This window comes from Rissa tridactyla, chromosome 7 (assembly GCF_028500815.1).
Source record: "Rissa tridactyla isolate bRisTri1 chromosome 7, bRisTri1.patW.cur.20221130, whole genome shotgun sequence".
NCBI lineage: Eukaryota > Metazoa > Chordata > Aves > Charadriiformes > Laridae > Rissa > Rissa tridactyla.
This window is the reverse complement of record NC_071472.1, coordinates 43,335,301-43,359,411: the sequence shown is the minus strand read 5'-3', so window position 1 is coordinate 43,359,411 and position 24,111 is coordinate 43,335,301. Positions and strand designations below refer to the sequence as shown.

The following is a 24,111-nucleotide window of genomic DNA, read 5'->3' as shown; positions in this document are numbered from 1 at the left end:
GCATATGGTTTGGTTCTGTTTGGACTTACCTGGAACAAACAGATCTGCTCAGTCACAGTAGTAAGTCTGAAAATGGATTTGTGTATCAGCTGCTGAGCTCTCCTTGTTTCAAGCTGTTCTCTGTAGTGGTGTGGATAAGACAATCCTGGGTTTCCAGACCTTCTGCGTGTTTTCCAAAATTCCTTTGTTTTTTAATACCACGGGTCTGGTATCCACAAAGCCTAAGCTTATGTTAATATAAAAAGAAAGTAAGAAATTACTGGGAATGTTTTGTGTCTGGAGGACACCACATTGAATAACCATGCTCTGGATTTTTTTAATGATCTTCATTAGAAGGCTGCTGCTGCACACTGATGAAACATTACGAAAATGTAGAGAGACTTTTACCTTCCAAACTGATGCTTTAAGGATGTTGTAGCTGTAAGGAAAAATTCTTGGCATGATGCTGCCGCTGAGTCCAGTCAGCGAGAACCATTTTATAAGATGACCCCAAACCAAGTCCACAATAATGACGCCATCCGTGCTTCCTTTGGTTAGATCTTCTGGTTTGAATAGTTCAAATTTAATAGTGTGGTAGCTGACTTTATGCTGGCAGTAACCATGCTGTGTGCAGACAGTCCTGTCCTTAACATCTAGATGATTGTCCTTATGACTGTCTTGAAAACCTCAAAACATTTTTGGCTATTTTTACGCTGTAACCGTAAGAGGTGCGTTTGGTTTCAAGTCCAATACAGTCATAAATACGTGCAGTAACTTAAATTAATTAGCTAATAGGCTGTATGAAAAATAGGCAAGAAGTACTACTAGCTCTTATGTCTGAAAAAGGAAAATGTAATGAGCTCAGCAACTTTCAGTACGTAACTTCATACTGCCGGCTCTTTTTTCTTCCATTTGTATATGTCAGCTTGGGATTCCTTCATAAAAGCTGAGATCGTGTGAATCCACAAACTAGTGAGTGACGCAGTTTAAATACTGCAAGAGCAGAAGCAGAACTGCAGGAGTTGGGGGGGCTGAAGGAAGACCTTACAAATCTAGGCTAGTCTTGTAAAACTCAGCAAAACGCATAGAAATGTTTCCCAAATGAACCTTCTTGCGGCTCTTTGAATGTTCGGTGTGTCCCCAGCCTACCTGGCGTATTGTAGTAGTAATAAAATAAAATGTCTGAATATCAATGGCTGAAACTTGCTCTAAATTTGGGTAGGAATGGAGTCACTTAGGGAAAAATAAAGGCAGTGAGGTAAGCTTAACTTCAGTCTTTTTTTGATGTCCTGTCTACGTTTACGGTTATGTTCAATGTGTTTAAACAATGCACTTCTGAGCTAAAACTCTTTCACTTGCATGGTCCCCTGAGCAGCACCTTGTGTTGGCACGTGTGTGTGCATGTTTTGTAGCAGATTACTGATGCCAGGAGAGAACAGTTTGCTTTCACGCTGAAAACTGAATGAGACCTTCAGTACTGTTTGCTCAGTTACGATGTCTGTGTAGTGAAGAATTGGAAATTTGAAATTCATGTTTTTGGACGCCAATCAAGATGTGAGAATTACTAGCAAAGCTTGTACAAGCACAATCGTTAATACTTGTCCTGGCATTAACATCAGCAGGCATGCGTGTAAAGCACAGGGTGGGGAAATAACACACTAAATAAAGCGTTTAGGTACCTACAGAAGTGTTTTTCACTTATAATTCACAAATTCAGAAATCTGAGGCTGCAAATTTTTCTGTTTCTGTGAATCAAAACCAATGAGCCCTGATGGTAGTTGGGCTTGTAATACCATATACCAGGGACAAAGAGATGCAGTTGTGAGCGTGGGGGAAAAACCTCTCTCTATCTCAGATCCCCATCACTTGCAGAGCGATGAATGTTGATTCATCATTTTAGTAATGATATGCCCCTTTTAAGGCCTTGGTTATTGTCCTTAAAGTTTTTCTGATGTGTATTTCCCTCCAAGTAAGGTAAAAACGTTTCTCTCTTTTTTCCCTCTTTACTGCTTTTCTCACAGTGTGCCTTTTCCGTTTTTATTCTGCAGTTTGCCATGTGGGTGGATGCTGTTATATTTGTCTTCAGCTTGGAAGATGAAATTAGCTTCCAGACTGTTTACCACTACTACAGCCGCATGGCTAACTATCGCAACACTAGTGAAATTCCAATGGTACTAGTGGGAACCCAGGGTAAGTGCAGTCTTCACTTACGAGTGTATTTCTGTGACTGTATCGCCTGTTCCAAGCTGGCAAAGCCATGTCCTGTCCTTTCCCCTCTCTTGCATCAGCACTGCTGCTCATCTGATGAGGAGAGCTTGTGGATAAACCAGCAGTTCATCAGCAGGGTGGTGGTTTGCCATCCGGGCTTCCTCGGCTGGTAGTGGCCATCTGGGCTTCCTTGGCTACAGGGCCATGGTGTAGGGAGGGCTGGTTTGAGATGGGAGACAAATGTCCACGCTGGACTCTTGGGACAGGGAGTGTCGGACTTCAGCAATGATGATTCAGAATGATGATTTAACAAAAATATTCTTGCCAGTCTCGGTGGTTTTCTGCATCGGCAGGGAGATGGTGGTGTTGAATTTGGGCAGGTGAATCAGTTGTGTAATGAAGTTCTGAGGTGAGACTGGTCTCCTTCAGCTTGGCAGTCTAGAACTGATCAATACCGTGGCGTTCCAAGGAGGCAGACGCATCAGGGTTCAAAAACCTTCAACACAGGGTGAAGAAACAGAACTGAACCATGCCCTTGTGCAGTCTCTCAGGTATAACGTTCTTCAAACCAGATGGAAATGTAGATTTTAGCCTCCTGAAACAGCCCGCCCCCCCTGTTCTGTTTGTCCGGACCCCCTCCTGGAGCAGCAGCTAGCTGCAGCTATCCTGTGGGCAAATGTGGGAAGGGAAAGGAGCCAGCAATATTTCAGGTTTTTTTGCATGTGAGCTGTCTTTTGGGTATTCCCTTCCTTGTTTTGCCAGTGCCTCGCATTAATGTTTCAGCAGTTGGCCACACTGTGGTTGGTTTGCTGCCTGGAGTAGACACCCAAGAGCTGAGGCTGCTTTGCATCTAACCATGTAGACGCTCCTCCTGTGATAACTCTTACCAAAAATGAGGAGTTTCTGCATAGGTGCCGGACTTCAGACTTCTTACACTTACAGAGCTGCTGTTCTGGAAGCACAGTACAGACATTTTTGTGAGTGTCTCCGTACTGAAGCGTTGCTCTCAACATATTTCTGCACCACATTAGAAGGGCAATGCAAGCGTCGTGAGTTCCTCTTGTAGATTTTATTTTGGACATATTCCCTGTTATCGTATGCCATTGGTATTTTGGTGATGTTGAAGCTTTTCACTGCTTTCTCAGCTTAATCTTTTGTCAGGCTTGTGGTCAGAGAGCAATTTGCTTCCCCTGTCTGCCTGCAGAGCTGTGACACCACGTGAAGGCAGGGGAAGTGTGGGCAGCAGGGAAGGAGAAATTGCAACTGGGATTTAGGCGGAAACAGATGATAAAAAATGAAAAGAGAAGTAGGTACACAAAAAGTCCTAGGATAGCAGAAACTACAGCCAAAAAGCAGAAAAGAAACTGCTTTGAAGGGCCATGCTGCCAACTTAAAACTGGAGTTGAAAAAGGAGAGGTAAATGTTTCTGTGAAGTGCTTCCCTTTCTGCTCTTATGACACTTTGGGGTATGGCTTTCCATCTCATCCTGCTTTCTACTAGAGAGGAATTTGTTTCTCAAAGTTCATTTTCTGTTGCAGCACTGATTTATTTATTTAAATATGACTAAAGGTGGAAACACTGCTAATTCTGGGAGTAAGCATCAGAAGAAAACAAAGCTATTTGGTTCCCTGACTGTCAAACAGTGCAGTAAGATGAAATATATAAATACACCTGCTAAAATCATATTAGAAATATAGCTGCTTGACATCCAGCTTGTTGGTTTTCACTGGTATTCTTGAAATGAGCTGCGAAACGAAGTCTCTCCGAAAATGTTAGCGCTCGCCTGATGCTTCCCCTGCCTTGTTGTTCTCCTGTGGGTGGTGGACCGGGCTCTAGCGCTGAATTTGCTTCAGAAGCCAAACTTCTTGAAGCCATGCATTTGCTGAGCCATTCCTTTCTGGTTAAATGTTTTCAGCGCCCTCTGCTGATTAAAAAAAATATAGAATCATAGAATGGTTCGGGTTGGAAGGGACCTCAAAGGTCACCTGGTTCCAACCCCCCTGCCCTGGGCAGGGACACCTCCCACCAGGCCAGGTTGCTCCAAGCCCCGTCCAACCTGGCCTTGAACTGCTCCAGGGATGGGGCAGCCACAGCTTCTCTGGGCAACCTGGGCCAGGGGCTCACCACCCTCTGCTGTTAGCTCTCCAAATAACTGTTCTGGTTTTATTAATTAGACCTTGTGAGGAGTTAGTGATAACATCAGTCAAGTGGTGGACATGTCATGCCCAGAAGTGAGCCTCGAGTACAGTGCTGCAGTAGTCACTGGCTTCATGCTCACATTAAAGTCAGGCTGCTTTTCCAAAGAACGAAGGCGGTTTTGCTGCCACAGAAAATAGCAGATTTTTAGGAAAACTTTGAGCAGCTCTAAATGCTGGCATTGGTGCCTGTTGTGGTGGCAAGGTGGTAGCTGCAGAGTTTTGTAGGACAGGTTGTGCTGCTGTCTCCCCTTAGAACTTTTTTTGCCACAGCTAAAGATTACTGTGATACTCCTGGGGGGAAAAAAAAAGTTGCTTTTTAAGATTTGTTCAGAGTATTATCACTTATAAATAGTCAAACTGTGTAACCTTTGTAGAGTTCTTCGCTACGATGGAGTAGCAATGAAGAAACTTTTTCATTGGTTAGCATGATTTATTTTTTTTTCCCTGATGTAAAGTCTTTTTCAGCTCAGGCTCTAGAAATTGAAGTTAAAAAGCATACATGAAAAGTAGCTCTTTCAGAGAGGTACAAAGTATCATTATTTGTTTAGAAAAATAGAATTTTTATTGGCTTTTGCAGTGTGTTCACACAATGTCTCATGGGTGCATTTAAATCAAGGTTTGAGAGAGTCGTTTACGATGAGTTTCTCAATCCAGTCTTGGCTGTGACTTTGACAGGTCAGCAGTGCAAACTGTAAATATATGAAAAATCTCTGTTTTACATTAAACTGGTGAGTGTCTGCCTGGACGGAGGCACAGAGTGTGCCAAGGGTTCGGGGTTAGGCTTCAGCAGAGTGCTTTTTGCTTCCAGCCCGGCCTCGCTGGCACACTGTTGGCTGCCTCTGCCTACGCAAAACGCTGAGAGAACTAGCCTAGAAAATGGGAAGGACAAAAAAAAAAGCACACACGAGGAACTGAGGGAAAAAGCTGGACTCTAGATTTTTTTTTTTTTTTTCCCAGCTGCGTGATAATTGCAGTCCTGTACAGCTTTAGCTTTGTTATTTCTTATCTTTACCCACCACCCCTGCCCTGGTCTTAGTGTTGGATAGGGGTTTTTTATTGGGTTTTTTGTTGGTGGTTTTTTAAGGAAAGCATCTCTTGTGTAAATCTAATGCTTTCCCTGAGTGTTAGGGTAACACCTGGTACTGTTTCTCCCTGCGTCCCATTTCTCTACTGAAAATGTTCTTGTTCTTACAAACAGGTCACATTCCGTGCTTCATGCTCTACAGGTGCGGGTCACGTGTAAGCCACTGCTGATATTTATAGGAGGTCTAAAAATCATTTGAGATGTTTATAATCATCAGCCATTTGTTTTTCTAAGTATGTTTTACATCAAAGCTCATGTTCTTTCAGGGGGTTGTGTATATTTTGCAGTTAGCAACTTAAACATATTTTTAAGGTAACCAAAAAGCATTTTAGTTTTCTTCCTGTTTTTTTGAATTAATCAGTACGCTGGTGAGTTTATCAACAAAGTATAAAATTGGAATTGATGTGTACCCCAGTGTACCCCAGAAAATGTACCAATTTCTACAAATTCTGAAAGTCTCGGGGTTTGTGCTTAAATTCACTGGGACGGTACTGGTAATTATAAGATGTTGTTTTCAAATTATATTTAAACATGTGTTGTTTTTTTTTTTCCTGCCATTGCTGTAGATGCTATAAGTTCCAGTAATCCGCGTGTCATAGACGATGCCAGAGCGAGAAAGTTATCAAATGATCTCAAGAGATGCACTTACTACGAAACTTGTGCTACTTACGGGCTCAATGTGGAGAGAGTCTTCCAAGACGGTAAAAATCACTTTTTTTTTTATCTAGCATATCACACAGTCCTGTAGCTGGTTTTCTAAAGAATGACCAGTGTCTGATAGCTCAGGTACTTGTTGTGCAAGTATTTACTCATGTTTAGTTAAAGACGATGCTCGTTTTTAGGGATTTATTTTCTAATACTGCCTTAAGTGAACTAGAGGGCTCATTAGGCTGAACATGGCATGTGCATGGTGTTGTGTTCCCTATCAGCACTTTTAGGTTAGAGTATCTTAAGCTACTTGATTTTAGTATTCATTTATTTTTCAGATTTCTTTGCTCAGTTTAATTCAGCAAAATTTTCTTAGTTTTGATTTAGTGCTCATGGAGACACAGAGAGGCAATTTGTGCAAAGTGGTTGAAAATTGTCTTCCACACTTGAGAGATGCAGAATAAATGGAGAAAACAGCGACAGAGTAATCATGAGAAGTAACACACGGCGTTCATGGAGCGTTAGAGGTTGGGAGTCTTATGTACAGGTGTAGAAGTGAAGTTGGCTGCTTAAGGGTGATTTAAAACATCATTAGCAGCAACGTTCTAGTTTGGGGATCATTTGGGATCATTGTGTATCATCTCAAAAAAAAAAAAAGTGCTTTCTGACCATGTGTAACTATTTTGGATCAGCTCCCCCATGGAAGAAGTTGCGTGCCTGGAGAAGGGCTGCTTGCTTGTCTGTGCTGGATGAGATGGGCTTCGTGCACCCTCTAGTGGAAATTCAGCCAGGTGTCTTGGGGCTTTGCTGTCTTCCCTTCTAATCAGGGTTGTCCAGTGGCTGAACGCGTCCGCTTTTCCTCACAGTGGTTCTTCTGCATGTAAAAACCTTCTTAATTATGTTGAAATACTTCTCAGAGCTCCTTAGTTCTGGGTTTGTTTTATTTTTTTGTTGCCAGCTTTTCATTTTTCACAGCAAAGACCTGTGCTGTCTGTGGTAATGTGAGACAGTGTCACATCTGTATGTACAAAAAAAATTAATTAAAAATTAAAAAAGGAAAGCAAAACATTCAAGTTCTTAAATGGAAAATACTGACGTGCCCTGTGGTAGGTGTAATTCCAATCCTACCATCCTGTTTGTAGGATTTCAGAGGAATGCATTTGAAGCTGCATCTTTGCGCTTTGCTCACTGTTTCCGCTTGAACGAGTTGCAGAAATCACTGTTTTCACTGCCTGGATTTTTCTGTTTTGAATACGAGTTTCAAAGAACCATTAGGGTTTTTTGTTAGTACATTTATTTTTGAATGCTAGCTATAGTTAGATTTCTAATTCTATATTCCAAGTCATGGTGTTTGTGGGTCTTTGACAGTCTACTTTTCTCCCCCCACACTTTTGAGAGAGAAGTCTCTTGGCACAAAGGTAGTGTGATAAACTTGTTAAGCTTCCAGGAAGCGTATTTGTCTCTCCGCTAAATTTCAGCAGTAAGTAGAAAGAACTTAGAAAGAGCGTGTGTTTAAGAAATATCAAGGTTTTGTTTTACCTACACGGCAGTCAACCAGCTATTTAACATTTGCCAACTAATAGGATTAAGAATGCTTCTGTATAAGTGTGTTACAGTCGCCAGACACATCTGGGCCTAAATCCAATTCCTGATAATTTTTGCTGTTTATTTCAGCCAGAAACAAAGCAACTTTTTAAGCCCATTATGTGAGGGGGTGTGAATGAACAGCGCACATTGTTAACAGGGAGCGCTTGACTAAATGACGCTTGGTTTGTGCAACTCTAGGACGTTTGGGTTGAATGTAGGCTGAAGAGCGGTTTTAGTGGCTTCTCCAGAGGGTTCATATAGTCTATAGGCAGACCTTTGAAAGGCAAGGGGTAGAAGTGCAGAAGTGTGAAGAAAATTTCTAAATTATCCTTCCTTCAGAAAAAGGATGTGAAATATCATTGTAATGTACGTCAGCAGGCTGACTTAGTGGGAGATGAGTGGGATGGTGGGAAGCACTGTAGGGGCTGGCTATATCACCATTGCTTTAATGACCACTAATAGTGTGAAAGCCTTTGACTAATGACAATTACTTCGCTTCTTTTACTTTTTCGGCAAAAAATATGTTACTTCTTTTGTGAAATTGTATTCAATAGGAAATTAAAGCTTGTGTGATGAAATGTACGGAAGTTTTGCACATGTGCTGCAATTCCATTCCAAATTCTTTGTGTGTTGATAGGCATGGAATATAAAATGTATATAACCACACCTGATGTAACGTAATGGCTTGTGACTTGCTGTTGCAACTGTAGAACATGTTAGTGCTCTGTGAGTCTGCGTGCAGGCAGTCCGTTACCTTGTTGGCTTCTGCCAAGTGTCGCATCCTCTCTGAAGCTGCTCTTAAACTGGAGTGGCTCTTCCTCATCTTATGCTAAAGGAGTCAGGCCCCTTCTTCAACAAGGGAGCCAAACATCTGCCTGGTTGCATGACTTGGACCCCACACCCATAGTTTAGTATTTTTGCTTTTTTAAATGCAAGTGAATTCTGCAATATAACCTTTTGAGGGACTGCCTCTTCGGCCCCCCTCAATGGACTTTCATCCCTGCTTGCTCAACAGCACACAGCATTGGTTAATAACTTCTCTTTGCATTCAGATCCTCTCCAAAATAAATGGAGCCAATTATCCAACATCAGAAAGTCTAGTGCTACTTGAAAAAAACACTTCTTGATGTAAATATTGTCAATGAGCAAGGAAAAGAAGGGCTGAGGGGAGGAGGAACAGGTGAAGTAGAGGTGTTCACATAATATACTCTTAAGCATTTCTTCCTATTTTGAGGAAACCTCGAGTCAGTGCGAGCAGCCTTCATGAATTAACTGCATTTTTCAGCAAACTTGAAAGGGGTACAGACCAATTATTGCATTTCATTAATAGGTGAATGGGTAAGAAAGGTTTTTTTTATTGTGTGTTGCTGAGGAAAAATAGTTGTTGAACAAGTTAGTAGCTGGATGCAAGACATGGAGCTATTATACCTATTAAGACCGTTTTTTGTGTATTGAAATTGGTTTTAGACTTTGCTCCCAGCTGGATGGGTACCTGTTCTTGGTATTTAGGTACGGGATTTAATCACTATTTGTTATATTCCAGGGTAGGTAATGCTTGGTGTTTAGATGCTCCAAGTGTTTGCTTTGGTAGGTCTGCGAGGGTATTTCAGTATGTCAGCCAAGGTCCCACAGCTTTTCTTGGGTGGTAACTTTGAATGCTTCACTTGTTTTAAATTTTTAGAATAATGTTGATTGCTATGGGTGGTTTGTTGCTTAGGTGTTGTTTTGTTTGGGGGCAGGGGGGGTTGTTTGTTTGGTTGTTTTTTTTAATGTGGATATTGCAGTGGACGCAATAGGTGAGATTAGGTTTGGTTTAGTCATGCTAATGCTCCCATTGCACACTCTTTATTTTAGTCAAGTCAAACACTGTGCAATGGTTTGCATCAGCTGGGATTTACATACATAATTTATGGTCCAAATGTACCCTGTTCTTCCTCTCCCCCTTCTGTTTTTCAGGAACTTTGAATTGCCAGTGAGTTGGTAAACCTGAAACTGTCTGTAAACTTCCATTGTCCGAGCCCCTCTTACCAGTCCAAGTTAGAGCAGACTTTTCTTTAACATACCAATTATTAGTTTGTCGCAAAGGGTGCCGTTTTACAAGATTTCTCTAAAATCTAGTTTCTTGTTTCTGTTTTCTGCCTTGATGTGATGTAGACCTACCTTTCTGAGGAAGAAATTGGAAGTGGCATTGAAGGGTCTTTTACTCCTTCATTGTGCACACGTTAGAAAGTAAATTTCTAATTTTTCCCCTGCAAGCATCCACTGAACTCTGTTAGTGGTTGTCTGTTGTGACTCATTTCCTATTTTCCCCGCAGTTGAGTGGTAGAATAATTTAACTTGAATGATTATTATGATGAAAATGCTGCTTTCTTTAGTTAAATCCAAATACATTGTTTACAATGCTTGATTACAGTTGATAAGCTCACTATTGATTGTAACAGAGTATAGAACCAGAGAGTCATTTAGGTTGGAAAAGACCTTGAAGATCATTGAGTCCGTAGGTTCTTATTTTGTAATACGAACTGCTTTACAATAATATTTCACTTCTGTGTGCAGAAGCTTTTTATGAAGGCTGATGTGTAGTTAATGCACATCTATGTATTTTTAAATAACTGGTTTTTAATGCTTTGAGAAACTGAAAACTGTAATTTGTAAGCAGTAGTTGTCAGGATGGTTATTCGTAGTCCTTTGGAACGTGCATATGATGAATCACTTGTTTTCTGATACCCTAATAATAATTTACAAATTCAACTGTTTAATTTGTAGTAGGATAGAGCTTGTAATTTCCTAAGTGCGGTAAGTATTCAGGCACCCTGTGATGTGACGATCAGCTGTTTTGTGTAAAAGTTCATACTCTGAAGTGAAGCAGGATTTTGAACATTTTAGAGGGCTGTTTTTAACTTTCAGCGTTTTCCCACTTGGGACTGATCTCTGATGCTGCTTGAAGTCAGAGCTGCACGAGCAGGCCCTGAAATTCAGTCTGAAATTAAAAAGAAAACTTCCAGGTTCCAGGGGATTAGCTTAATAATGTGCCCAATGATGGAGGATAGTAAATTCTTTGTAGCTTTTGATATTTGGAATTGGGAATTGTTGGACAAGGGAATTATGTTTTTAAAAATAAATCAAATGCTAATAAGATCCATTTTACTTCAGATTTCCCAGTTAAGAAGGGGGGGGAGTTCCTGCTTATCAGAATGGATTTTATCAATGACATCGGAAATGATTATTTTAATATTTCTTGTCAGCACAGTATTGTAATGACTGTGTACTGCCCCAGGATGCCTTTTTAATGATTTTAGCCTTATTGAATTAGCTTGATGTACCATTAATGCATAAGAATGACTTTTATTTTTGTTCATGATGTATTCATAATTGCACGTCTTTCCCTGCTTTATGTTCAGATTTTCTTTGACCCATTTAACTGTGTGCTGTGCAATTTTCTGACATCGCAGGGGAGAAGCAAATGTTCAAATATTTAGAAGATAAAATTTTACCATCAATATAGCTTGCGTCACTGGGTGTGAAACAAAAGGGTTTGGATCTGATTTCGATTGAGTTGAGCCTGTTACAGTAGCTTAGCACTGCACTTTGGTTGTATACCTGCTAGTGATCAAAGTAGAAGGTATTTACATCGTTCAACACAAACTTTCAGTGTGGAGATCCTTTATGTTGCTGTCATTACTACTCTAACCCTCTATGTGTAAGGCAAAATGATGTAAACCCACTGGTTAGTCATCTTAGTACTATAACTTTAAAATTTCTTAATTTCCAACCTCAAGGGCTTGCAGTCTGACGTGTTTGTGTGGCTAGTAGGAATGCATAGAACTGTATTTCTTTTTTTGTCTTGTGTATATATACACACGTATGTATTTGTGTCTCTGTGTGTATATATGTATATATGTATGTTCTGATGAACCCTGTTGGGAAGGGATTTCTGCAACATCAAGATTTAGAGGCTTCCAGTTAAGGTCCTGTCAGACAAATCACATCCTGTGAAGATACACTTGGTGGAAGATTTTTGATGCAACTTAATTGTCTCAGCACGGATGGCATTGTTGCTGCCATGTCTGTCTTAAGAAAAACGCGTTGGTTAGGGCTGGTGTTTATTTGGGGTTCAGGTTTGGGTTTTAGTGCTTTGGCATGCATCCTAAACAAGGGAGAAGGTGAAAGCTCAAATACACCGTTCTGTTCTGCAGGCTGTAGGATATATGTGTCTGTCACATACATGTCATCAAAACACAGATTTGGGAGGTTTTACCTTGTATGGATGGCTGTAACACACAAATTTTGAAATAAAAATGCCCAGAATACCAATAAACCTGTGAATATTGAGGCAGGAGTTAGAGGCCGTTGCTCCCTCACAGATTGGACCTTTGTCTGTGATGTTGTGCTGTTTTTTGTGGGGGTTTTATTTGAAAATTAAACTAATCTTTTGTTATTGAGTGTGTCTGTTGTGTGTGAACATTTACCAGAAATCTTTTATTTGCAAATCCAAATAATATTTCTAATGTTGTGTTGAACAACTCTAAAAGGGGAACCTTGAAGTACAAATTCTCCATTAAGGGATGGAAGATGACAAATTAATCCTTGTACAGGCGGATAGCAGGGAAAGGCTGTCACTTGCTATCAGTATTATCAAGTCAGCTTTTATAGATGTGTTTTCGTTAGGAAATGTTAATCAGTCTAATGGGAAGTAAATAAAGTCTCAGTGCTATTCTGCTGACAGCTATTTTAGGAAGAGGAGGCAACATTCACTCTTGCACTAGATGTGGCCCGAGGGCTGCTTCTGTTTGGGAGCGGGAGGCTGGGGCAGTGGGTTGCAGGGCTGGGGAGCAGGTCCTCTGGAATTTCTCCTGGAATTCCCTGTATTTGGGTGACTTTTTGGAGCGCACTGGGGGCTGCGGTACAGCACCCCCAGCAATGTGCTGCTGTGGTTACTCATCCCTTAGGCTGGTCAAAGATGGTCTGGATCAGCCTGGCGAAACTTTGACAAGCTCCTCCGTGCTGCAGCAATACTGGGGAACAAATCTTTTTGGTTTGTTATATCTAGATATTTGTATATTCCTTAATTTTTTAAGCAGGAGGAATAAAAGGGGTGTAATTTTTGTCCTTAATACTATGGCTTAGCCTGGAGCAACAAACCCTCTGCCCCCGTTCACTCTAAGCACCAATCGGTGTTTAAATGAGGATAAAATTAAGGCTTTTATCTAACGTTTCAGTGCAAACAAAGCATGGAAGGCAGGGCCGGCCGGTGTCGGGGGCGGTGCCTGCCCCCCGGCCTCCCCCCGGGGGCCGCGGCCGGGGGGCTGAGGTAGCCCCGGGCCTGACAGGCCCCTCCCGGCCCATCCCGCCGCCTCCCCGGGGCTGCGAAACACCCCCCCACCGCCCTTCCCTCCTCGCCGGGGACGTGGAGACTTTCCCCGGCTGCTCCTGCCCGCCGCCAGCCCCGTTCCTCCGCGAAAGGCCCGTGCGCGAGGGCCCGGCTGGCGGCCGGCCTCTTCCAGGCTGAGCGCTTGGGCCAGCGAGCTCGGTAATTCCGTTCGTGCCGCTCGTCGTTAGCCGGCCAGAGGGGCTGCCGGCAGCCTGTCTGTGTGCCCCGAGTTTCACGGGGCGTCAGGTTATCCGAAGCGGTGGGAGGGTTGGGTTTTGCCTCCCTGCGTGGGCAGCAGCCCGGGTGTGAGGAACGGGCCTGTCAGCCGAGGCCCGGCCCTGCCACCAGCCCCCTTCCTGACGCTGGTGGGCAGTATTTCTACACCTCATCCTTGCTCTTAAGTTTGACCGTCAGTGACATTTAAGCTGTTAGTGTTCGAAAAAGGTTTCAAAATGTCAATTTTTCTTCATTGCATGCGGGAGAAGCTGTTTTTTTCTTTTTTAGGTGCCTTGTGTACTTCCCAATTTAATAAATAAATAAATCAATCAATCAACCAGAACAACCCATATCCTTTCGGACTTTAGGTCCGAACGCAGTGGAACAGCCCTTTCCAAGACCTCTCGCTTGCTGGAGGATATGGCTCTCTGCTGTCTGTCTCCCCGGCACCTCACCATAGCCATGCAGGGGAGGGGTAATTCCCTACTTGGGGAAATTCTTTAGTTGAATACCTCCACGTGGTATTCTTTCTTTTCCTGTTTTGCGTTGCTTGGGGAAGACAGCAAACTTTAAACAGGTGTTAATATATTTTATAAACAGTCTTTAGACAATTTTCTTCTGTGCTATGTATAACTGAATCAGAAAATTCTAAGCATTTAGTAGTGAAAGTCAGTAGAAAAAAAAATACATAAATACACAAATCTGATCCGTCTTGTCTTGCAAAGTTTGTTTCTGCATATGTTTTATTCTAAACTTGATGTTATGAAACTTTGCCCTTACTCTTACCTGGCCATAACTCTTAAGCACCGTCAATAAATAATCTTATTTCGTATGTGCAGTTCTGGAAACAAGAATTTAGCTTAATTGGTGGTTTTGTAGTGGCTCCTTTTATGTCTCTACAGAATTTCTCCCCGGACTTAACTGATTTCCGTTTAATCTTTCAGACACATACCCTTAAATGGGGTGTTCTCCACCAGTTCCGATACCATACATCAGACTTTACGTTGTTATGGGAGGGTCCCACGTTAGTCGGTAGGAGGAAATTATTCAATATCTGAAGTCAATGTCATATAGAAAGTCTTAAACTGAGCTCTACGAATCGAGCACTTCCTGGAGAAACATCGTGTGCAAAAATTCTTCACTAAATGGAAACAAGAATGTTGATACATTTCATCAAAATGTGAAAGAATAAGATTTCCAATACTGAAGGTTCAGAATTGCTCCGGTAGGTTTATATCCCTTAATGCAAACTTCAAGAAAAACTCCGGGGCAGGAAGTATCAGTTGTTTGGTGGTCAATTGCTTTTATTGGCAATAGTCCTGAGAGTGAGAGGCATCAGCAGCGCCTTTTAGAGGATCACGTAAACTGTATTTCAGAGGTAAAATGTTATAAGCACATTTGTGGAGTGTCTTGCAAGCAATTAGGAATTGTTTTCCATTAACACCAAAAGCTGAAGTGAAAACAAATTCTGGAAGAGGCAGAAAGTTTGAAAATTTTCTTACTTCTTAAAATCTCTGCCTTATCTGCAGCTGGTGTTGTAAACTTGGAGATTTTGTTTCTGGATGTGTCCTGCCACACCTGCTTATGCATCCAGTACCATGAATAAAATGTGATTTTTGTTACTGTCCCATCATACACATTAATTTGTCCTCCACTAAATATTAAAAATTACTGTTGAACATGTATGTGTCAGTAATGTCTGTACTGTAGCCATAAATTATAGTTCTGTGTGCTGATGTGGATATAGGCACTAATCTGAAAGAATGCGATTGTTCTTTCTCCAGGAATGGAGGTTGTGTTCAGTTTGGTAAGTGTATCTGAAAAGATGACAGTATCTGCTCTCATTTTTTGTTAAGTATCATTTCCAATCTATCGTAATCAAGTACTGCTTTTTTAAAATGCACCATATTGTAGATAGAAGCCCCTCTGAATAAATGGCATGCTTTCAGGTTTTTTGTGCTGCAATTTTAATTTCTAATCTATTCCTGCTTTGTCATTTTACAGTCTGCGTTGAGTGTTTTGTCGCTGTTATGTTTAGTATCTTGGGAAAGTAGTGCTGCTGCTAAATTGTCTTGCATCTTGCAGAGTCTTCTCCGTACAGAAAAAAAGAAAAAACAGAATAGAAATAAGTCAGATGTCCTGTCAGCTTGGCAGAGGTTGAATTATGGAAAAACATCCCTTTGCTAAATTTTATCATGCTGCAGTTCCTGGTGGAGCTGGTGACAGGAGCTGGAAAAGAGCAGTGGCAATTTCTGCGATTCTTTTCGAGCCAAGTGACCTGAACAGCAAACTGATTGCATAGTGAGTAACATGGTAACAGCGCGGCTGCTAACAGGGCTCAATTGCTGGGGATGTATCCAAATGCGAGGATTTTAAAAAAAAAAAAAAAAAAAAAAAAAAAAAAAATAGTGCTTGGTAATATCTGTTAGCGAGTTGGTTCTTTAGCCCTGCTTTTGCAGTTGCTAATGATGCTGTAATGGAGGGTGGCGGAGCTGACCACAAGGTTAGAGAAGGGCCAAAAAGGGCTTCAGCAGAACATGAGCTCCTTAAAGTGCCAGTTTACACTTTCTTTATTCCAGCGACAACCCTTTTCTTACTTGCATCTGTTTTACTTCTAAGAGGCCTGTGTAAACTGTGTCTTATTTGCTGCTTTTTGGGGTGTAGTCTGGCTTGCCAGGAGGTCTTCATTGCTCTTCCTACTGCTGTGCTCTTTATTATGGCATGATTGCTTAATCTGATTTTTTTTTTCCCCAAAAATTTTTTTTATTGACAAATCTTAAAACGTGTTAACATCCCATCTGCTGCCTTACAGCGTGTGTTCTGTACAGCCGGTCCAACAAGCCCTCAAATACAGAGGGCAGTGCAAAATGTCTAAAGCTTCATTTCTTTAGTTGTCCCTTATATGTTGTCTCTTGGTTGTTGATTTTACCTGTCTTTTGTGGATTTAACTTCAAAATTTTTGGTACAAAATGACTTTGCTGGCTTAGCATTGCTGGATGAAAGAATAAGAGCTAACAGGCAAGGTGCCTTGTCTCCAGACAGAAGGGAAAATTCCCCCTGCCCCTTGCTATAAAACTGTGAGAATAACACCAGCCTGCTCAGAGCAGGAAAACAAAAACCTGTGCTCAGGTTGGAAAGTAGGGGCTGTCGGAACAAAGGCGGGGGGCGATCCTGAGCCTGGGGAGCCTCATGAGGAGCTTGGACTTCACCTTGGGAGGGGCCGTGGCGTGCGCTGTTCTGCTGGTGCGTCAGGCCCTGGTGCTTCCGGCCATCCCTTGAGCTTCCAGAAGAGTCACTGTTGCTCTTACGTATTTGTTATTTTTGGCATACAGCATACTAAAGCTCTTTCATCTGAGTTGTTAAATGAAAAACTCTGTCAAAATGCTGATTTTACATTGCTGTCTCTTAGCTTCTACAGTTTTGTCCGTTCCTGTGTGTGTTTGCAGTGTATTTAGTAACATTTATTAAAGAGAATAGCTCGCTTTTTCCTCTTATAATAAAGGGATGCTTTTGTCTGAGCTATCAAACATTTAGAACTGGTGTAATAAACATAATCCTTTTGTAATGTTCTCTGTTGTGTAACAAACACATTTTAAACATTAAAGTTTATTATTAGCATAGATTGTTCTTCAAAAGCCATTTCTGAAATGCATTGCAAATTGTTCCCTTTCAACAAATCCTTTTGCATATGCAAATCCTATTGAAACTGTTTGCTGTGCTGGGATTAGCACTTGTGTATTCAGAGTTTAAAGGCCTGCCTGAATGTAGGGGGGTGGTGTGTGTAGTAAAACACAATAAGTATTGGCATTGGTCTTCTGAATTCCTATGCCAGAAGACATCCAGGGCTGTTCCCGAGTTCAAAATACATGCGTTTTTCTCATTCTCTAGAGTAGAGAATCCTTAAACTAATTGCATACAATTTAAGTTTAAAATTGAAGCTTGGTCTGATGAGGTCACATGCAGTGGTAAGTCCCTGGTGTTGCAGAAGGAAACTTGTGACCATTGAAGGTGGAACTTTTGCCTCTTCCCACTTCATAAAAAAGAAAGCACCGATCTTTTGTGGTAATGTGATTTCCATCAATAGTAAATGCACAGTGAATTTTATCTGGAAAGCCACTCACTTTGGTTTTTAGAGAAGGTGGGATTGCCCTGTGTGGTGACCAGTCTTAAACACTGAGTTGCTTAACAGGTAACTTTATTTACTGGTAGTCACTAAGACTGTGGGTGGACAGTCAGGTGGAGTGTTTTGAGAAGCTCGTTGAGGGATATGTACCTTAACTGGATGCAGCATTGGGCTGGCATAGCTCTTGGCATCTGGGCATCCCAAATCCTTTGCCAAGGATAAAAATATCCCTTGAACTGGATAGTTAATGGCAGCTCGTTGTCCTGTTCATATGGTTACTTTAATGACACTTAGATTCTTGGGGTAGAGCAACCTTTAATGTATATTTTGTTCGCTTATATGAAATTCTCTTTCTTTTCCTTAGTTGAGTTGTGCATGCACGCATACCCAAAGCAACGTGGCCACACTATGTCCATTGTAGGATTGTGGAATAAATACTAAATTGGCTAAAGAATACAAAAGTACAGCATTGTTCACACATTAAGGAAAAGTATAAAATCAAGAGGCTTCTGAGGTAGAAAATAGCCGCAACTGGCATGAAGGACACAACATCTGTGGTTCCCTGATAAGCTACATGAGGTACGGGACGGGATGCAATTATTCCGCGGCTTTACCTTATGATGTATAGCGGATACGGGAATGGGGTGATACCATGAAACCGATAAGCTGCCAATTAGCTGCCCGCTAGATGCTCAGAGCCAACATTTTGTCAAATTTTGATGAAATGCTGTCCTTTGTGCGAACTTTGCTCATTATAATGTCATTATAATACCAAAACACACCTCCATCCTGAAGGCTACCCACCTCCAAGGTGCGACCACTCCTTCTTGAGTCTGCGCCCTGAATTTCTCGTAAACTATACCTTTAATTGTGAAGCGAGAAAAATTTACACCACTCATGATAAAAGTATGTATGACTAAAGTCACTCAAACTCCACCTTGAAGATAACAAATAGTATAAAAATAGCCCGAGAGAGGGGGGATACCCAGGGAAGACACCATCATAAAGAATTACATCACTGACTTCTGGGATCAGTCGACGGGCTGAGCCTCTCTTCCCCGCCATAGGGACACCTTGGGGTAAGACTTAGATTATACCGAGTGCTTCCTCGGGAAACTTAGAAATTTCTCTAGAGAATCTCTTTTCTACATTTATAGCCAGGGTGTATTATTTATAACTTTGTCACGCGTTTTGTATATGTAACAATACTTTCATTTGCACGTGCTTTGCAGACAGTGTATTTATCACTGGCAATCCTAAGAACCTATATATCTGTTGTTTAAATAAACTGCACTTTTTTAAGTAGCTAGTTGTTTTGGTTTCTCACTGAACGCGACCAAAGACTCGAGAGTGGTTCATGAGCACGACTAGACTGAAGGTGCAGTCCACTACTAGTGTATCCAAATCGTAATAGTTTAATACATATTAAACGCGACTGGACTGACAGTGCTGAATTGGGCATCACTCAGAATTTAAACCTAGCCGCACCTAGCCTCCCACCTCGGTGAGGAGTGTTAGAACGCAAGGGGGTTTATCTTCTGCCAAAACTGCTTTGCCCCTTTTCACGCAACAAGGATCTAGTAGTATTTTGGGGGAACCTGAAAATACAGCATCGTATTGTACTGTACAACTCAAAGACATAAGTCTGTAAAATATGAAACTACTTTTTGAATAGCTTCTCTTTACGTATTTTGGCATTTCATTAATTTTGTCATTCCAGAGGTAATAATTTTCCTGTGATCTATGTAGACTTTTTTTTAGCAATGCATGGTCTATTTTGTTTTAAGAAGTAAGCTGGAAAGTTAGTTATCAGATGAATGGGACCGTGTTACGAAAATTATCCTGACTATTAATTGTGACTGTTGGGCACAGTCGCTCAACTAGTTTTATTAAGGGATTATGAAAACTGGGGACTCCAGCAAATTTATTTGGTGTCAACTGGTTGCTCCCTGGATGTGCCCGGGGTTCAGAAAGCATTTTGAGAGTTTTGGGGTTAAAATACCTGTGCTGTGTTTTCTTGGATGTCGCTGCCTGCTTTGATGCTGACAACTGGTTTGTGTTATTTGCTCCTCCCTTTTCTTGCCAGTGTCTGTGCTTGTGGGACTGCAAATGTCATAGCAATACTCTGGCCACCACCGGTATTGGATTTAAAAATGTGGGGGATATGTAAGGAAGAGATGATTAAATTTTCAAGTGCGGCATAAAAATTTTGCCAGGAAGAGCTTTTTCTTGCTCATTTGAACTGCCAAGCATCCATGATTTGGCAGGGCAGCCCCCACCCAGGTGGGATGAGAAGAGGTTTCTTGATGGGTACCCTGACAGTACATCTGACTTCACTTAATTATCTGCTAATAATTGGTAACTAGCGTGGAGTAGCCGGGCCCTGTGCTTTGTCTCTCAGTTTGCTGTTGTCTGGTTTTCTTTGATTTTTTTTTTTTTGGCTGTTTATTTATAGCCCTTGAATGAAAGTTTCCGTTTTTAAATTTCTTTTGTACCTTACACATCTGTGCGCAACCGAAGCCTTAATTTCCAGCAGAGCTTCTTCCGAGAAAGACAAGTCATCTCTGTCCTTATGACGTTGGGGTGAGACCCAGCCGTACCTGGCAAGGTGAGGGTGCCGCTGTGGCCGTGGGCACCGGACAGAGCTGACGGCACCTGCAGCCGTAGTGCTCCTATGTGGGCAGGAGTTGTCCTGCCTTCTGGGGAAGCCAGTGTGGTCCCTTGTCAGTGGATTTAAAATCAACAATTAATCTAACTAGGCATGAAGCAGATGTGGTAGGAAAATGGAAATGTGTTTTCATGTGGTGGTGACGTATTTGCCATTTGTTTGTGAATTGCTTGGGCTTTGGTTGTGAAACAAATGTTGTTTATCTTGGAATTTAAAAGTAGTATCTAGGAGTTGTTTTCAGTCAAGGGATCCTCTGCTTTCGTCCAGGCTTTGAGGGGCTGGTATCAACTGCAGAGAAGGCCATGCCTCACTCAGAGCATGAGCGCTGTGAGAGCATTAATTCAGAAGAATTATTAAAAAGCTGGTATAAGACTAAAAAGCCAATAGTTTTGTTACTAAATGTATGAATGTACATGCTTTTGGCTTCGGCATAATAGACCCCAGGATTTCTAGGCGCGCAAAATATTAAGTACCTTCTGGAGTGTCTTGCCACGTGCGTGCCCTTTGGAAAGGCTGCAGATGGTTTTCGGAGTCACAAAACCACTTTTAACTTCAGAGCTTGAAGAAAACCAAACCTTCACCTATCTGCACTTAACGAAGGAACATTACTGGCAGATGCTGAAGAAATATCTTTTTCCATAGAAGATTGGATTTTGTGCATAAACCTTGTTAATATTAATAAAGACAGGTCATTACCGGTTTCAAGTCATATATGCAAACTTGAAGAGATGTAGTGTGTTAGTGGTGCTTCTGTTGGTGATACTTTTTTATAAAAAAAAAATTGTGAGGAGTAAATCAGCTTCAGTTTAGCATACATATAATTGACTTGCTCTCATCATTTATGCCTCTTCTGATGGCTGACACAGTTGCTTGTGTCTTATGCATCGTAATTTACAGTCTCACGGAAAGGTATGTTTAGATTTAAGCCATGCAATAGTGTAACTAATGAGAAATATAGCAAATTTATAGCACTTGATGATTGATTGGATAAGTACCTAGATGTTAATTGAAATCTGAAGACTCCCAGCTGTCTTTCAGTAAAAAAAAAAAAAAAAAAAAAATTTCTTGGACAAGCAAAACTATTGCTTTGTAGTATTTCACAAGGACTTTGCATGTTTCTGGAAAACATGGTTGGTATGGAAAGGTGGGAAGTGGGTAGGTTTTCTTGGTAATTTGCTAGTCCTTGGGTAACTAGTGTGTGTCCCCTAATTACCTGTAGGAGCTGACTGATTTGTACCTACAGCAGTATCACTTAACTCCTTATTTTACAATCTCAGGGTGACCTCAGCTGTCTTCCCCCCAAGACTGTGTGTTTTGGCCCCAATTCAGTATGGAAACTTGCCTGTAGTCAGCAGTTTTGGCGTATCTTCCCTGTCCCTGTTTAGCAGAGGGGCGCTCGGGATTAACTATTGTGTGACAGATCATCTGGATAAATACTTTACGTTAATCTCTCTATTAATAACACCGTTGAACCGACCATCTCTAAAGAGATTGCACAGCTTTCTTCTGTGCTGTCATTCTGTAAATGTACCATTCTTGCTGGAGCTTAGTCTTGTGAAAATGTCTAAATTTTCCCATTAAGTGCTTAAAAAGTAATAAAACTAAAGCCATTAGCTTCCACTCGTCAGATCTGTATCAAGAGAAATATTCTTCGGTGCAATAAATCTGATCAAGTGTTCGACATTTATATCATTGGAATTCATTCTCTGGAAATGGACCTTTGAAGGTAAATTGCGTTAAGTAGGGCAGTTTAAATTTTTAATACAATCTTATTGTAACTGTTAGCAAATGATTAAAGTGCAAAGGGGGGCTTATGTTTTGTGAGATTTATGTTAAACGCTGTATGATGCTTCGACTCTGGCGGGTTACTCCTTCTATGACAGCTGAGCATGCATAAAAGCCACAAAAACAAATGAAGAATTATTTAACCTTTAGTAATACAATAGATGACTTTATATCTAAACAGAGCATAAGACTGGATATTTAAACACTAAATAAAATGAGGTAGTTTTCCACAAGATCCATTAGCAGAGCATCAGAAAGGTGGACAGTGTAGCTTGTGTTTGGAGTGCCCTTAAACCGCATTCTGGTTTTCATTCTCTCGTCCAGCCGCATCGCCTTGCAACTTCAGAGGTTAGTTTCTGTCTGCTTTCTGCCAATTCTGGCTGGAAAGGGAGTTTATGTCCAAAGTTTGTGGACCATCTTGAGTTGGGGCAAAGCAGTAGATTGGGTCACCCATGGTTGCGGTGGTCACTGGCTCTAGAGAGAGCTTTTTGTCCTCTGTGAAGGGAGTGCTAAACCCTGCCCTTAGAGCATCCAGACTCCGCCTGGCTTACAAACAAGCTAGTTTTAGGACTGCCGCAATACTTCAGAATTTGAAGATACGTAATTTCTATTCACAAATTATATTTTTTTTCACTCTGCTACACTGGGGACACAGCCCTTGTTTGGGGACCAGGTGTGCTATAGGCACGGTGCCACCTCTGGGCTCAGAGACTTTGGATTTTTAGGGAAGTTAAAAAAAAAAAAAAAAATCATTGATTGTTCTGATGAAAGGCCCTTTCTTTTTGGTAACAAAACCTTTACTTCACAGGTGAATTAATAGAACTCTCTGAATGAGGCATAAGCTAAGGTGAATTTGGTTTAGTAAATGGGAATAAGTTTATTTCTACAATGACGGATATGTCTGATTCTCACTAATGTAACCAGAAACTTTCTGTCATTTTGTGTGCTGTTAGGGACCTTATTGTATGTGCCTAAGTCTTTAGAAAGTATAAATATTGTCTATGAAACCTTTAATTCAATAACGTGCCCTACAAAATGGTCTTGCCATGAAGTTGCTTCAAAATGTAGATGTGAAATTGCTTGCCGGGGGGTAAAATTCTTAAGCATGGTATTGTAGTATGTTAGTTAGTTCTATGTTTTGACATGATTAATATGATTAATAAATAATTCTGTGTTTTGAGATAGAATCAAATAACATACAACAATACTATGCTTAAGAATTTTGTTCTTAAAGGATGGCTAAAACCCCAATTATTTTATTTATGGGGATTTTATGAAACACATCAATTTGTTATCATTGTATTTGAATGGGCTGTTTTCTGTTTGGTTTTTGGTTTTGTTTATTTTCCTTGTTTGAACATTTCTAACTTTTGTGTTTAAAATTGTGCCTTTGTGTGGGAAGTAACAGGGTGTATGACTTGATTCTGTTGTGACGGAAAGATCAGCAGAACTTCATGATTTCCTGGTTCGGTAAATCCACGTTGCAGAAGTCTTTACCTGTACGTCTGACACAGTGTTTGCCTTATCAGTCCTCAAGCCATGTGCTTCTACTTGCAACGTGGCTTGAGTAGTGAAGAAAGCATAGGTTTGTATTTTAAATTTCCTTAGATGCCAGATGCTTTCCAGGTTGTCTAGCGGATTTATTGACATACTTGCTTACCTAATCTTTGGAGACAGTGATTTGCATCCAAGTTGGAAATAAGTGATATGCAGTGTTCATCATAGTTACCTGTGGAGGAAAAAATACATATTGGCATTGATTAGAGATATTTAATACTCAGCCTTATTTATAACTGTATTTTTGTATCTAGTAAAACAAGAACAGTTGTTACTTCTGAGAACCAGAGCTGAAATGTGTATTTCAATGAAGGCATCACAAAAACAGTACCACTAAAGTGTGGTTTTAAATTTACTTTAAGGAGAATTGTGTTAAAGTCTTTTAGAAACATTAACACTGAACCAGCCTGTTGTAGCTGAGCTTGATTGTTAACTGTGGTGATGGTGAAACAGTATTTTTCAGTATAAAATTCCTGTGTTCATACATGGATTTCCTATTGATGGGTGTTATGGAATAGCCTTATAGCTCTTGAAACTTATCTGTATGTGAGGAGTTACAGAATTGTTTTAGTAGGGTGAAAGAATTGTGCATTTTAGTAATAAGATGCAACTTCAAGCTTTTTTGAGGAGCCTGTGTAAGAATACAATAAAATGACAATATAATAAAGCTACCAACTGTTCTTTGTA

At 40.9% G+C, this 24,111-nt stretch overlaps 1 protein-coding gene across 5 annotated transcripts in view; it reads left to right on the top strand.

Moving 5' to 3' along the window:
• AGAP1 (ArfGAP with GTPase domain, ankyrin repeat and PH domain 1) overlaps positions 1-24,111 on the top strand; it is a 380,161-nt gene that overhangs the window by 134,133 nt on the left and 221,917 nt on the right. For all 5 annotated transcript variants that reach the window (XM_054209386.1, XM_054209385.1, XM_054209383.1 and 2 more), the window contains exons 5-6: positions 2,028-2,169; positions 6,036-6,170. In XM_054209386.1, the coding sequence (XP_054065361.1) occupies positions 2,028-2,169; positions 6,036-6,170 (277 nt within the window). The remainder of the gene's footprint in view (positions 1-2,027; positions 2,170-6,035; positions 6,171-24,111) is intronic.